The sequence below is a fragment of the Blennius ocellaris genome (assembly GCF_963422515.1).
Source record: "Blennius ocellaris genome assembly, chromosome: 1".
NCBI classification, from domain to species: Eukaryota; Metazoa; Chordata; class Actinopteri; order Blenniiformes; family Blenniidae; genus Blennius; species Blennius ocellaris.
This window is the reverse complement of record NC_137650.1, coordinates 11,959,883-11,975,853: the sequence shown is the minus strand read 5'-3', so window position 1 is coordinate 11,975,853 and position 15,971 is coordinate 11,959,883. Positions and strand designations below refer to the sequence as shown.

Below are 15,971 nucleotides of genomic sequence, written 5' to 3'. Positions count from 1 at the left end.
CTAAAGTGAATCTACTGAGTTGGTCACTAATATTAAATAAAGATGTTGGATTTCACAGTTACATATTTCACCATGAAACGATAGTGAAATGACGCTGCATGTAAGCAAAGAAGGTGAACTGAGAGGTCGATGAAAAGAACAGAATGAAAGAAACATTTTTTCATCTGAGTCATGAAATTTTTGGAGACTTCCTGAGCAATTAATTACAAATCAGTGGAAATAAGCCTGCCAGGTCCCCTCTAATAGCTAAGACACTTAATACTCAAACCCTACTAACTAACCCTAACCCCCTGTAAGAAATGCATTTGAAATACCCAAATCTGCACTAACAGAGAAAAGCCATAATGAGAACGATGACCAGATAAACCCAGAGCCCCCGACCCGACTGCAGGCTCGCCGCTCTGCCCCGCACCCTCAGCTGGACCCGTGCCAGGACTTTGCGGTAGCCCCGTTCATCTGACGTACACTCGTAGAGCCCCTCCAGCTCAGGACTCATGCTGTGGATCAGACGGACGCACTGTTCCTCCCTGGAGCTGCAGACTGTGGTCTGGTCAACACTTCTCCAGGTGTACTGGGCAAGATGGGACGACACCGGACAGGACAAGAAGTGCTTGGACTGAAAGGGAACGCTCACCGTGGTTTCACTTCTCAGCAGAGCTGTCAGTGCTGGGAAGAGAAAACAAGCAAATTAATTTCGATTTCTCATGTTTGTTTTTTGTATTTGATCTAAAACTGGTTTGGTGTCTGATGTTATTACAGGAGTGACAGGACACAGAGGCTGAATCCTCTCCTGCAGAGTGGGACTGAGGAGTCAGGAGAGAATGTGGCCGCGTTTACACGACAAGTTTTCAAGTGTTTTGAGATGTGTAAACAGGGCCTTTGTCTCTTTCATAAAGCCAGCTGACTATTGAAAAGACACCATGGACAGGTCTACAGTCCATCATAGTACAAACTGAGAGAGACAAGAGAACCTAGCCCTAACAACAGACACTCACTTGATTGCTTAGCTTTGGACTGTGGAGGAGCTCTGCACTACAAGAATCCCCGCTCAGGTTTAAACTGGGGACAGACCAGCTGTGAGGCAGGAGAGGCATCCACTACACCAGCCCTGCACATCTTTACTCATCACAGTCTCTCTAAAGCCGTATATATGTTTCAAATCTGTTTTATGCATCAGTAAAGGTTCACAATTTCAATTGTTTTGCACAATTTCTTTAACGCAATGTGAGTTTAAGGATGCAATGTTTGTTAGCTAGAAGTGATGCAGCTCAAGGAAACATCAAGTGAAGCAATCCCCGGAAAAGAGATGGCAAATAAGATGATTCTATTTCAACGTTGTTTTTGGCAGCGAATTATCAGGTGTAAATTACATTCAGAGGGTATATCTAGATACAGGTGCTTTTCTACTGACGTGTTACCAATGTGCTCACATCCACCTAAGGAGGAAGGCCTCAATGTTTGCACTTTGACACTGATACAAGGAGTCTTACAAATACAAGGAAACTGAAAACTCAGTTTCAGAAAGGAAGGAAACTGCCTTTAAGCAAAAAAAAAGAGACGGGCAATGTGGTGACTGCAAGATGAACAAATACAAACCAGGAACACATTCAAAGCTGCAGGCTTGAGTCAGTTTGAAGTGTGACTTTAAATAAGTCAGATTGTTTTCTTTTCAGAGAAGCAAATAGAAAATAAATGGTTTAAAGGCAAGACGTTTTGTTGTGATATATAATATAAACACAAGGCTTTCATTATGACTTAAAGGCTTTAGGAGGGATTTTATTTTTCCTCATTCAAAAGTGACACTTTGAAGTTCAAGAATATCAAAAAGATTCGCCCATGAGGTGAAGAAGAGTAAATTAAAATTCTGCACATATACAGTAATACACATAAAGAGACAAGACAGGGTGCACAAGTGGTGGAGGGTTTATGCATCTTACCAATATATTTGTTTTCTTTTTCATTGTTTTACATTCAGAGTTTAAATCTGCTTTGATATTAAAATTGGCAGAACGTTGAACCTGGTCTGTGACAAAAATCCCCTTTTGCCTAAAGAAACGAGTCAAAAAGTGGAATTTAAGAGAATCCTGCAAACCAGGTTGATCCTGAGTCAGAATTCAAAGTTTCAGTGTAAAGCAGGAATGGACTGTTAGAACTTGGAGTCCAAGCAATAACTTTAGACAGTGCGTTTATAGAGAAGCAAATACACAGCCGACAATGCTGCCATTCAAGAAGCAAAACATGCAAAACTAACATTTATATCTGCAGGCATGACCTATTTTGCACAGACTGTATATAGACTGACATGTTTCTACTTCCTCTTATGTACAAGATGAAAATGTTTCCATTGTGAGCAAAGCTTTTTGATATCAGTTGGAGCAGTTTGAACCATGAAGGCTGAGCAATACAGCTGGTAAACTGCAAATCCTGATGTCAAATCTAATTTTAGGAGCATCATAGAAAACCAGTGATGAAATGTGCTCAATGTCTGTGGACGTAAATATCCAATGCTTCATATGTGTACGTTTTGTCCACTGCTACAATGTGGTTCAAATGACTGCTCAAATGACAAATAAAAGTTTGTTTTAGAATTCATATTTGGTTTCATTTGGCAGTTATTTTTTGTGTGTTTTTTTTAAGATGCATAATTAGAATACTGGATAGCTCAAAAACAAAGCAGCCTATTTTGAAATTTTCCCGGAACAATGTGTGAAGTTGAGAATATTAGGTGTTCATACCACTTGATTCCCCACAGACAGCGGGGTCTCCTCTGGCCACATCCTGGCGAGAATTACTGAAAAACAAAGAGTATACATGACTTAGGATGATGTCCAAGTTAAACTGTCCACATTTACGAGAGACATCTGACACGTAACCATCAGTGTTTCACTCGACATACACGACTGTCAGTCCCACAGTGGATTCTAAACACTGGTGCAAGTATTGCTCAACAAGTTTGTGATCAAATCCAGGGTGATTCTAATGTCAAGCATTGGTCTTATTTACTCCATAATGGGAGGAATGCCTGTGTTTTGAGAGGAGCTTGAGAGTTAAAAACAGTGGAGATCTTTATAGCATATGTATTAGTTATTGACAGCAACAATTCACTGGGGAAATACAGAAGATCTGACCTGATCAGATCTGAAGTGAAAATAACTTAATCTAATTTTATAGTAAAAAAAATATATATACAGCTATTCCTTAAATACAAAAAGGTCACACAACTATTTGTCAGTCCAACTACTGTATCTTTAATCATTTCCAGTACTACTTTTGGATTCCCAAAGCATTATATATGGAGGCAAAAAGTCAGAAAACAAACTCAAAGGTCAGATTAGAAAAAAGTGCATTCCATCATTACAAGATTTTGGATGTTAAAGGCTTTATTTGCCCGTTAGACTTTTGCTTCGTCAGGTGTTTCTGATTCTCAAACTCAAAGACAACAATGTCCGTGTCAGGCCATTGAAAGGTAACATCAGGTGACCATATTGTATTATTACTCCAGAATAGAAAACACTGGGTTTAAACTTGCAATTCTTTGAATGATACTTTGCAAGAAAACGCCACATCTGTACAAAGTGCCAATGATATTAATAGTTTACATTCTTGAACGACAAATAAAAGGAGAGGCTCATATTAATCTGTCTCTCAGGAAAACAAACACAATATAAATCCTGAAACCTTTTTGCAGGATGTGAGAAGAGGATGTCTTCAGGCCTGCAACACGCCCACGATGAATTTGTAACATTTGCAAGTCCGAACAAATGTTCGAGTTCCGTGACACCCCAAGACTTCCTCTGAGAGTTTTAACTCTTTATGGAGCTAAAAACCATATTTGGTCACTTCCACTTTTTTTCTATTATGAGACATTAACAGGTAAACACATCAAATTTCTGGCAATTTTTTTTTGTGGGTAGGACTAAAATGAAGCAGAATTAAGAAAGTGTATTTTTTAAAGACAACAAGTGAGAATTTCAACCTATTTATCTGAAATACTTTGAGTAACATAAGGATTTTGTGCTTCTGTTACTCATTTCCCATTTTACAGTTACTGTATTTCCCACCTTGCCCTAATTCAACCTTATGCTGGCAAACTGTCACCACAACAAAGACACAAGAGATCTCTCAGTCCCTCTGTTCCAGATAAAGATGATGAAAAGCTCTTGCCTACTCTTGCCTAATTCAAATTGTATTGCGATGCTTACGGATGCCTCTGAATTTGGAAAGTCACTTGTTTTATTTGATGAAGCATGATCTCAGAAATGCCTTTCTGTGTGCGTTCATGCCTGTCTGAGTCGCAGATGTGTGCCGTTATTATATGTTTGAATCATCCCACTTGGAGACGTTCAGTCACTACTTCTTACTCTGTGATGAAGTAAATGAGCTGAAATCATGATGATTCACTGAGTCTGCCTAATGTTTCCCCATGTGTTATCTGGTGTGTTATCAACACATCCGCCTTCTCACCTTTTCACACACCAACTTTCACTTCACTTCCCAGGTCATGAGACAAACCGTAATGGTATTTATTTGGAATAAGGTCATTTGCTTCTGGTCAAATGTATTATCAGGAACAAAATCCCCTCCCTCCCTTCTTCCTGGTATACAGTTCCCCTCCCTCAGTTCCCCCAGAGGTGGATTTGCAAAGTCTCATATTATGATTGATATCGCTATAATTTTCTTTGAAATGCACCTTTTTTTTTTTTTAATCCATCAAATGTAATAAAACTCCCTCAGAGATCACTGACCTCACTGAAGCTAAGCGGAACAATCATGTCAGTTGTACAGAGTGATTTACTGCATCACACTGTGATGAGTGAGTGCAAGAGTTTATCACATGTACACTCTCACTTCTGTTATTCTCTTTTCACTTTTAGTGTATTCAAACTGCAAATGTAAAATGAGAATTGAAATGTACATTATGAGACTACAGAGCACACCAACTTCTTCTTTATGCGACTTAAAGGTAATGCACCTCATGCCACATGGAAAGTAAACTTGGTAACTATTCAAATCAAAGCTTATTTGTAAGTATGACAACCTGTTTAAGAAATTAAATTATAATATTTTATAAGAAAGTAGGCAAATCACAATATCATAATGCATTGTTACTTGTCATATTCACACATTATGTTCAGTAGTTGAAACAATGTAGAAGCTATACAAGTTGGTATTGTATTAGTATTGTATGAACAGGTGACATCAAGCCTGTTTTCTTTCTTCCTTTCATATTCTTTCCAATAACTATTGTTGAACATGAAAGAATCATGACTTTTGTAGTTTGTCCTATTTAGCTTGATGCAAACTGTATCCTTGACATAGACCGACCTTCAGTGGATATTCTTCTGTAGATTGAATTTGTGGCAGAATTGAAGATGTATTGACGCTCATTGAAATTCCTGACAAATTAAAACAATGTCATCTTGTGTTTGGCAATGGTTTAAAAAAAGGGGGTCAGAAGTCAACTGGATGGAGGAAGAGCTCGTGATTAAAATTGTTGGTGAAAACGTCCCAAACGTGACTTACAGGATGCCATTATCAAAAAGTTGCTCCATATTGGAAGTGTGCCGCAGTTAAAGCAGGAAGCATGGCGACATTACTCATGACAAAGCCTGATGACAAAACACAAGATACCAGGAGTGTGCTACATAAACTGAAGTTACCTTGTTAACTTCTTTGTCATTGGTTGGTAAATATGAAAATGAATCCCTCAGGTCTCGTTGACATGGGACACATTTATATTGCTGTTAGAAATAGCACAGCTCACGAACAAGTAAGGAATTAAAATAGAATTAAATGTATGGGAGCTGCAACGATGAAAAATTCCCTGGAAGGAATTGTACTGTGCAGTTTTTCATAAACCCCAACCATTTCTTTCTCTCCTTTATGTGTATGATTTTGGCGATGTCATAGTGAATTTACAAATGAACACAAACAACCCAAATTATTTTGGTGGATTAAAGCCAATGTGTGTGTTCTTTCAGGGAAAGGCTTCAGATATTTCTCACTCTGCTTTGACATTACTTTGTTGTCGCCAACTGGAAAGTGACCATTTCTCCAGTTTGTTCAATATTATTGAATAGCATTTAGTGGTATAACAATAACTCATTTCATTGTAACATTTGATGGAAAAAAACAAACAAAAAAAAGCTTAAGCATCTGATGAAACAATCTCTGCTGCTTCTCAAAGAGAAGAAGAATCTTTGAAGAGCAGATGTAGAAACACATAAAAAAACATCTGTGCAGCAGTTCAACTGGAGCACAAGGAGAAATCCATGTAACATACAGTATGGATTGTCTCTGTTAAACACGTATTTGCATAATTTATAAGCAAGTAGTATTCTATGTTATTATATCGTGCAGATCCCTGACCTGTGGCCCGATCCTGAGCCCCTTATGTGACGTGTAAATTTAAATGATCAAGTTAAAGGTGTGTTGTTACACTGAGGACTTACTGTGTTTCAGATGTACAGACGCCGTCCTTCCAGCCACAGTAGGGGTCTCTGGATAAGATACAATCCTGGCAGGTGTTTCCATACCGGACGCAATCGACGACATCAACCTGGACCACTTCATGTCTGGTGTTGACGTACAGCTTTTTCTGCAACAACACATGAAATGAACAAGTTTGAAGATTTAGTTGCAATCCAATACCAAGTGAAGCCCTCGCTGGTATTGCAATCCCCCATCTGTCTCTATGCCCAAGTGTCAATGGGCAAAGCACCAAACCCCCAAACCTCCAAAATTGCTCCAAATGGATGAACTGATGCTTTGCATGGCGGCTGCCTCCCAGTGTGTGAATGTGTTTATGTGAATGGGTGAATGTGACTAACAGTCAAATCGATAAATAAATCCACACATCTCGAACTAAAGCCGTTACGCCACTGAAAGTCTCCCACCCTCAGGTCTCCCACCCTCAGGTCTCCCACCCTCAGGTCTCCCACCCTCAGGTCTGCGGGGGTAAAGCTTGTGTCGGGGGTGTTGTTACTCACAGAGGAAGCGTGCAGGATGAGATTTTCAATGTGGGCTGATTGGTTGAAGGGTCGGTACTCAGCAATGATAAAGGTCTCATTTTCATTCTCCACCACTTTATGAATTCTTCCATTATCTATTTTGAAGATGAATAAAGAGGAAAGATGATTAAACACTCAAACTCACCACTCCTTAAACAGCCCACTCACATCTGTTTCATCAATTTATGAGTCTTAATGCAAATATGCCTCACTTTACTCACACACCGACAAGTCCGATCAGTACTATCCACGTTGCCTCATAAATCTAGAATGTGATTCACCTTTTAACAGTGTAACAGTAATACAAATAGGATGGGCTTTTGTGTAGTCATCGCACCACAATGACCGAATTGTTTGGCTTCGAAAAGTTGGCTGATCAAAGACAGGAAGTACAAAATGTGTTTTTTCCTCACAAGATGATTCCATGTGATGCTCTTCTGCATTTGTGGAAACTACATTACACCTGAAATCAAAACCCAAACGCTGCTCAGAGTCATGAGAAACCTGCCCAATAAAATACAAAAACTCTCTCTGCTTTGAATTTACTGCAACATAAAATTTAAATCTGTGTGTTTGGATATCAAATTCAGGCTGGTTTGTGCCGTGATTCATTTAGTACAAAAGGTCAAATTTGCAATAATTTGGGGAAAATTTTAAAAGGGTGTCATCAGAACTGGAAACCTTTGTGTGAAGCCTCACATGAAGTGACACCTTACACCTACATATTCCCATAAAAAGACTTATCACTGCTCTCGACAACCCCCGTCTGATTCAGCTGTGACATTTACTGAGATCCTCAAGGGACAGGACTATACCTTCATGTGAGACGCTGACTGTTAATAATATCCACACATTGGGTGGGTACTCTATTTACAGCACAAATAAAGTCTATAGAGCAAGTCTAGATGTTTTATTTTCCCAAAATATATTTGACATTTTAGAAGATGCCAACTAAAGTTTTAATGTCAACTTGCTTGATTCCTCTCTTGCTAAGTCACGTTAATAGAGAATTGACGATTTCAGCATCCTCAGCAGTGATCACTTTACACGGGGAAGATTTATTAACATAACAACGAGGACATGGTTTGATAATCGACTTTCATTTGGACATTTTAATCACTTGGAAATGGACGTAACTTTACAGCACATAGCTGTTAGTATCACTCACTCAGAGAAAGGAACATGACTGTGTTCGCACTGCCCTTCTGTTGGGAACCGTCGACACAGATGTGAGTGTAGTTGTGGTGACTGAAGAGAAGAGGGTCCGACTGGTCCGCAGGCCGGACCCAATCCTCCATATCTGAAGTCTTGTCAATTACCCCGAGAACGTCCAAGGTGAACTTGCTGCTGTCTGAAACACACTGGAAAAAGACTCAAGTAAGTTTGAGAACTTTCTATGCGTTTGCTTTTCTGCCCTGTGGCTTGCCTGATATAAAGTCAAATGTTTAGAACCGTGTTTAAAACCAGCGGTGACATTCCTACATTTCTCGGTCTGTTGGTGGTGGTCTCAAGACTTTGACCTTTGAACGAAGAGGTCATGAAGATTTTGTCAATGTCACGGATGGTGTAGACACACACAGCACTCATTCCCCTGCAGAAAAACCCAAAAGTCAGCAGGATTACGAAACAGCCAGACAGTTCTTCATTGCATTGCCGAAAAAAAACATGTTTGGAAACAGCTGAGTAGACAAGACAGCCCCGGGATGAACAAACAACAGAGCAGAAGGAAAGGATCCAAAAATATATTGACAGAACCCACAGATGTAATCTAACGCGATTGTGTGAAAGTTTGTGTAAAAGCCAAGTCAACGTTGTGCTGAGGTCCCAAACGTGTTTAACAAGAAATTTCAAATGATGACAAATGATGTTCTGAAAAAAATGTTAATTACTTGCGTGCAAAATGCATCATTTTCTTTTCTAAATTTAGATTTCAGCCAAAGACGGTTTCCAATCCTGTCCTTTGTAAACACAAGATAAATGAATAAATATTCATGTTTGATGATGATGCCAACGTTGTTTGCAGTTTTACTTAGAAAAACACAATTATTGGGGTGTTTTGTTTTATTTTTTTTAGCTTTGTGCTCGCTGGTGTACTACAAAGAGGAACACTGTGCTGATCTTGACCTCTAAAATTCTCAGTTATGGTACTAAAGTGTTGAGAGGTCACCTTAAATCCCTGGGGAATGTATCACATAGTTTATTTTAACTTCCTGTATCAAAACCTGAGATATGTTATTGTATTAAGAAAGAAAATGGGTTTATATTCCTCAAAAACAACACAACTTCTCATGTTCTCCTCCTGATGTGGTATAGTTATACGGCTCATCCGCCTGAAATGATTCCAACATCATGACATTGTGGTTTTAACTCTATTTTTTTCGACACTGAGTTGTACTGATTGCTGAAGTATTTCAGTCTCCAGACATTTCTCCTCTATTGCCTCCTGACCTCTTTGTAAGATAGTTTGTCCCTGTGTCATCATGGTTTGTGGGTTTTTCCACCTCAAACTTTGCTCTTTAAGACTCAAAAACAGCAGTCAAGTCATTGTGGTTTTAACTTCGTTCTTTTTTTATGACTTGATCTAAATTTGTGACTACAACAACTTCTGGCACTGAATCATAAAAAGACTGCAAGAATGGGTCATTGTTCAGTCTGCAATCTATCTTTGGATGAAGCACGGGATTTGATCACACAAAAACAGAAGTCTTAAACACGTGTAGTTAAAAACATCCTTAACTTATTCCTCTTATTTTCATAATGTGAGGACGAAAGCCGTGCTTTTAACACCGAGTCCTACCATTCGTTTCTGAAGAGTCCATAGATCCTGGTGTCTTCCCAGTGTTCTGCTTGAACTGTCGCTGTGTCTACAAGCTCAGAAAATAGCTGTTGCCTTTCGTGGTCTCCGCAGAACAGTCGGGCATTCAACTTGGACGTCCACCGGAACTGCAGGCGGTTCTTGGGACCACCGACATCTGACTGGAATCAACGTTAAGAGTGTTACACACACACAAAAACATCATGATTGGAGTTTCAGTGAATAGGACAGTAGTTTCAGGGACGTGCAGCAGCAGCAGCAGGAGAAGAAATCTCGATATAAGGGGGAATACATTTATAACTCGGGAGTTTCTTAATTTTTGAGAAGAAATTATCATTAAAAATAAATACATTGACGGTGTAACTATTATCTACAACTCACGTTTATATTTCTGAATCAATTTGGGGGGTAATGAAAACTAATTAAAAGAGAAAAGCTTTTTTGTTGGAGCATAAGTGTAACAGTAGACATGGAAGGAAGACCTCAGATGGCAGGTGCCTCCATTGGTGTGTGAATGGGTGAATGTGATTAACAGTGTGAAGCGCCATATAAGTGAAATCCATTTACCACTAACAGCAGTGAATAACATTATCTCACAATGTAAAAGACACAAACTCATTCACGAATGACTGCATGCAATGAGACAATTATCTGAGCGTGGCGGTTTGAGGACGACACGATGTGGTTTAAGATCTCACACTATGAGAATCCCTGGGTCAGGTTTACATGTGGAGCTCTTTCTATATTACTCATCAGGCCTTACCATGCAAACCTGGGTCACAAAGGAGGTCCACATCTCACCGTCCAGTTCAGTGTCTGTGTTCCTCTGTTTATAGAACGCGTACACTCTGTCCTGGAAGGGACTGTCCTTCCGCCTGCTGAGCACCAAACCTGCATAGTGCTGCTCTGAAGGCAATAAAACAAAGGACTGAATTATTGCTGAACTAACAATTACTTATCCAATCAAAACTTGTCAGGTGTTTTCCTCTCGTACCTTCATTGTGGGTCGCTGGCATTACTCTTCTGCTTCCAAACTTGTAAATGCCAACACGGTCTTGCGATCCAGAGTATGCCATGTACAGATCAGCACTTTCCTCGGATTCTGGATCAGAGAGACATTGAAAGTTAGAATGGGAAAATGGAACTTTAAACAGGAATGTTATGGTGGACAGTCGGAAAAGTGCAAAAAAAAAACGTGGGAAAAATTTTTTTGGAATTGTTGATCCCATTGGGATTTCATCGGTTTCCAGAGTGTTGTGTGTAGAAAAACTCACCCACAAGGACCGAGTGCTCACTTTCCTTGTCGATAAAGCCTTCAATGCGTTCTGTTATGCTTCTCATTTTTTCATGGAACATACAGGAGAGCGATGGCCCCGAAATATCCTGCACACAACCGCAACATCACTATTCTCTATTCCATGTTACTTCCAGATACAAACTAATACACAGGATATGTTTAAGGTGTTACTTTGGAAGGCAGTAATAACTTGTAATAACAACACCACTCCCTTGTAAGAGCGGTTCTCAGTAGTATCCTACCATGTCCATGTCACAGCACAGTGATTCTTTGCTGTTGGTTCCACAGACAAACACCAGGCTGGAGTTTTCCCTCTGATGCACCACCATCGTCCTATAGTTACAATCCTAAAAAAAAACAAGAAGAGGATTTTCACATTATATTTCTTCAACATCACGACATGCTGTGATTTTTTTTTTTAAACTCTACTCACAATGTCACAGCTTTCATCCCACTGCACCTTCCCTCCTGCACCATTCTGTGAACAAACCAGGCAGCCATATTGCTTCAATGCATATCAGCCACTTCAACCCATACAATGGTGATTCAGTGAGTGAGTGCATGGCCGTACTGCAGACATTTGCTACCTTTTGGGGGTTTTGAAAGTTGTAGAAATTTAGATGAGTCTGTCCCACAGCTGTGACCATATCTGGCTGCTTTCTGAGCAGAAGTCGTACAGGAGCCTGGTGTGCAGGGGAAGGTGACCTTTTAAATGTGGTTTCTATGAAAAACATACAAAAAGACCAACACAACTTCAATTCTTCAGAATGTAGTAAAAAAAAAAAAAAAAAAAAAAAAGATTCAGACCAGAAAACTCTGACAGCAAAAGGATTTATTGCATCATGAAGACATCTTTTAGCTTTCAAGACCCTCAGATCATCGTAATCCTGCGTCAGCGAGAAACGATTGACTCAACTGTTGACTAGACTTTAGTAAAGTAGCGACTCAATTTGATGATTCTTACACTTCATGTTTCAAGTTTTTTACAATTACTTTACCAGACGTATAAACTCGGGATGCACGATAATATCGGGACCTGATAATTATCGGCAATTATCGGCAATTATGATGTCATACCAATATATCCGATAATTAAAATTCAACCGATAAAATTCTCCGATAATAATAAAGACTTATGTCTGTTTCTCTCTCTCTCGGTGCTGCTTGGCTCCACAACCCCTCCCCTCCCCTACACGACTGTGTGATGTCATAATACTGCGCAGCTTCTATTTTACTGAAAAAAGCAAGATGGCATGGCAGTCACCGGTGTGGGTTTACTTTACCGTGTCTGAAAAAGATATTTCACTGGCCGTTTGTAAAACATGCTCTGCAGGAATTCCACCGGGAGGGAAAAAGGTAACGAGTTTCAACACGACAAATCTGAAAAGTTACCTTAAAATTCACCATCGTGAAGATTTGTGGAAGCAATACGAAGCTGCCTGTGTTGCTAAACCTGGAGCTAAACATGATTACCGTGGCAAACCTAAAGCAACAGGACTGATGATGATAGAGGAAATTATCGATGAGCAAAATTTGACAGAAAAGACCCGAGAGCGAAAGCACTTGACGATAAAATCATTCAATTTATCACGGATGACGACCAGCTATTTTCAGTTGTTGAAGACATTGGATTGGATTTGTATTCAAATTCTTGTCAATTAAGCAATGAAATATCATTTGACATTATCGGTTTTCGGTTTCGGTTGAAATTGACATTATCGTGCATCACGAGTATTAACACACTCACATGCCTTGTCATCATCAGATCACTGTTTCTTGAAGCATTGCCCAGAAGACAGCATGTGTTATTTTGAATAGATTAAAAAAAAAGAATGATTTGACTTTAGTTCCCCTTTTCATCAAGGGATGAACTCCTGTAACACAACACTTAGCTGCAGAGTGCCATTAATCAAATGCTATGTTTTCTACTGCCTATTGACAACTGCTGTCAAGAAGAGTATCTTACAATGTAATAAATCATCAGGGTGTCTGACATTTGACCAAAATGTACAAACGGTTTGTGACAGACTACTTGCAGAATTAGTGGTTAGATTGAGACAATGTGGTTGAAACTCTGTGCGGTGTTTTGCAAAATTAGTCTGTGAGTTATGAAGAATGAGATTTAAATAAATATATATTTGCACATACAATCGGCTTTTTAATACCAAATTAAAGCAATGAAATGAAATATAGAAAATAGAACTCTGCTGCAGACACTTGCAACGATTGATTTAGTTTTACTATATTTATTACGTGCAGGAATTCTTTGGATTCAAATCTATATTGTATAGTAAATAAGTTCTTAAATAAGTCATCAGCGCTTGTGACATTTTTGTGTTTCATGGCATCAGGCCTGAAAGAGTTATTTCAGTGACTAGTATTCAAACATTGTTTCTTCAACAAATTAAATGAACTTTTAAACAAGTTACTGGAGGGTTGTTGGATGTTTACACAAAGCTGGTTCCTCACCGCCTGACAGCAGTAAAAGCAAGGTGTGACAGACAAAAACACATTCTCCAGTAAAGCAGAAATAGTGACAGGAAGACATTAGTTTGTGAAATAAAAAGCTGAAGTTCAACTTCCCCGCTGTTAATTGTGTGAAAACCATTTTGTGTCTCTGTGTGCGTGCGTGCATACCTGACCTGTGTCATGAACAGCATTTGATCAATAAATGAACATAAATACTTCACAAAGAAACTACATACATTTGGGATGAATTACCACATTCAAAGACATACATTTACTTCATATAATACACTCTATATTCAGAAATTAACATGTGTTTTTGTTACCACAAAAAAAAAGCAGTTGCTACAGGTGTTAGTAGGAATATATGCCACCTAAGATCGAGGTCAACAGAAACAACATTGGTGTTATTTATAAAGCATGTCAGTGTAATTAGAAATAACACGTTGCACATTAAACTTCAATAAAAGGTTCTGGCTTCAGCAGGAGCTGGTGTGCATCAAGTGAAAATGGAAAAGAAAATCTCGAGCCAAATATCAAATGTATTTCATTTAGCTTAAGATACAATTTAATATTAGTTAAAGCCAAAGAACTGTTTCAGTATATATTGATGAAAACTGAAGCAAGTGCACCAATAATATAACATGTTGATACATTTTAAAACTTATTGGTGTATGGAATATACAAAGCAGCTATATCAAGTCTCACCAGCTCTCAGAATGATCTATTAGTAAACCCACACGCCCCCCAGCTTTGATCACTCACAGGACCTGTAGAATCAATGTGTTTCTAACTGAGGAAACTCAGATGAAACTTCAAAAACCATCACAATCATCTTTCCAATGAATGTCCCTCGTCTTTGTTATTTCTAATATTTCTCATTTTTACAGACTTACACAGAAATAAACTGAGCAAACACTGTGGTCCACCTTCCTCTAACTCTGCAGGGTTAGAGGAAGGTGACATTTGTTCCTCTTTCCTATTGATTTATTGGAGACAGCAAAACAGTTTGTGTCAGAATATATTTCTTACCTTTGTCTGTGAAAACCATTCTCGGATGAGGTGTTGAATTCGCCTCAGCCACAGTGTTCAGACAAGACAGCAGTAAATAAACTCTCATTACATGTGCCATTTCCCTCAGCTCTAAACTAAAGCCGTGTTTACACCGCAATAAAAGTGCAGGGACGGAACGGAGCCTTACGGAGCGGAGAGGCGTAACCGGAGCCAAATCCGGTAACTGCTGTCAAGTGAGCCCGCACTCAATTTTAACTGCGCTTTTATTAGCGCCTTTACGGTAAAACACAAGGCAGCGTACGGCCACAACGCTGGAAGGAAATCCTTCAAAATTAAAGCCCTGAAAGCAACGACAGACAGACAGTCTGTTTTCAAAATGCAACAAAACGGAATCCTTCATAGGTTTACATCTAATTTCACTTCAGGGCAATACTAGACATATTCCTTTACTACTGCAAACAAATTCAAAGACTATTACTGTAGAACTTTGGCGAAAAGTACTTTTAAACTTGGAGCAAATTAACGAAGACGAGACCATTATTTTCGACCAACAGATCCAAGTTTAGCGTTACTTTTCTTCAAATGTCTACAGTAATATTCTTTCGTATTAATTGTAGTAGTAAAGGAGTATGTCTAGTATTGCATTAAGGTGAAATTAGGCATAAACCTATTAAGTATTCCTTTTTATTGCAATTTGAAAACAGACGAGAGACCATCATTTTCAATCAACAGATCCAAGTTTAACAGTACTTTACACCAAATTTCTACAGCAATATTCTTTCATATTTCTTGTACTAACAAAGGCGTTTGTCTAGTTTTGCACTGAAGTGAAATTTGGTGTAAATTAAAGTTCAATCAAGTGCGGGCTCACTTGACAGCAGTTACCACTGCCGTCAAGTGAGCCCGCACTTGATTGAACTTGGGTGACGTGAAATTGGGTGTTAGCCTATGAATACTTGTGTTTCATGACATATTGTAAACAGACTATCTATCTATCTATCTATCTATCTATCTATCTATCTATCTATCTATCTATCTATCTATCTATCTATCTATCCATCCATCCATCCATCCATCCATCCATCCATCCATCCATCCATCCATCCATCCATCCATCCATCCATCCATCCATCCATCCATCCATCTATCTATCTATCTATCTATCTATCTATCTATCTATCTATCTATCTATCTATCTATCTATCTATCTATCTATCTATCTATCTGTCTGTCTGTCTGTGCAAAGTATAAAAGTGCGGGCTCACTTGTCGGCAGTATTTCTTTACAAATATTTCTGACTTTCATTTGGTACCACTGGAGGGAACTCGTGTACCACCCACAGTTTGAGTAGCAAATATTCAAAGACAGA

The 15,971-nt window shown here is 38.9% G+C and overlaps 1 protein-coding gene across 1 annotated transcript; it reads right to left on the bottom strand.

The window, feature by feature from the left end:
• Positions 1-325: 325 nt before the first annotated feature.
• LOC308148904 (semaphorin-7A) lies at positions 326-14,731 on the bottom strand (the record flags this gene model as incomplete). The annotated part of the gene is made up of 13 exons (XM_080520463.1): positions 14,621-14,731; positions 11,710-11,843; positions 11,365-11,469; positions 11,100-11,208; positions 10,820-10,927; positions 10,589-10,731; positions 9,808-9,986; positions 8,493-8,601; positions 8,179-8,371; positions 6,990-7,105; positions 6,453-6,598; positions 2,736-2,791; positions 326-666 (listed from the first exon to the last, which is right to left on the bottom strand). The coding sequence occupies exons 1-13, from the start codon at positions 14,718-14,720 to the stop codon at positions 326-328; spliced, it is 1,839 nt and encodes a 612-aa protein (XP_080376589.1). The 5' UTR covers positions 14,721-14,731.
• Positions 14,732-15,971: the final 1,240 nt, after the last annotated feature.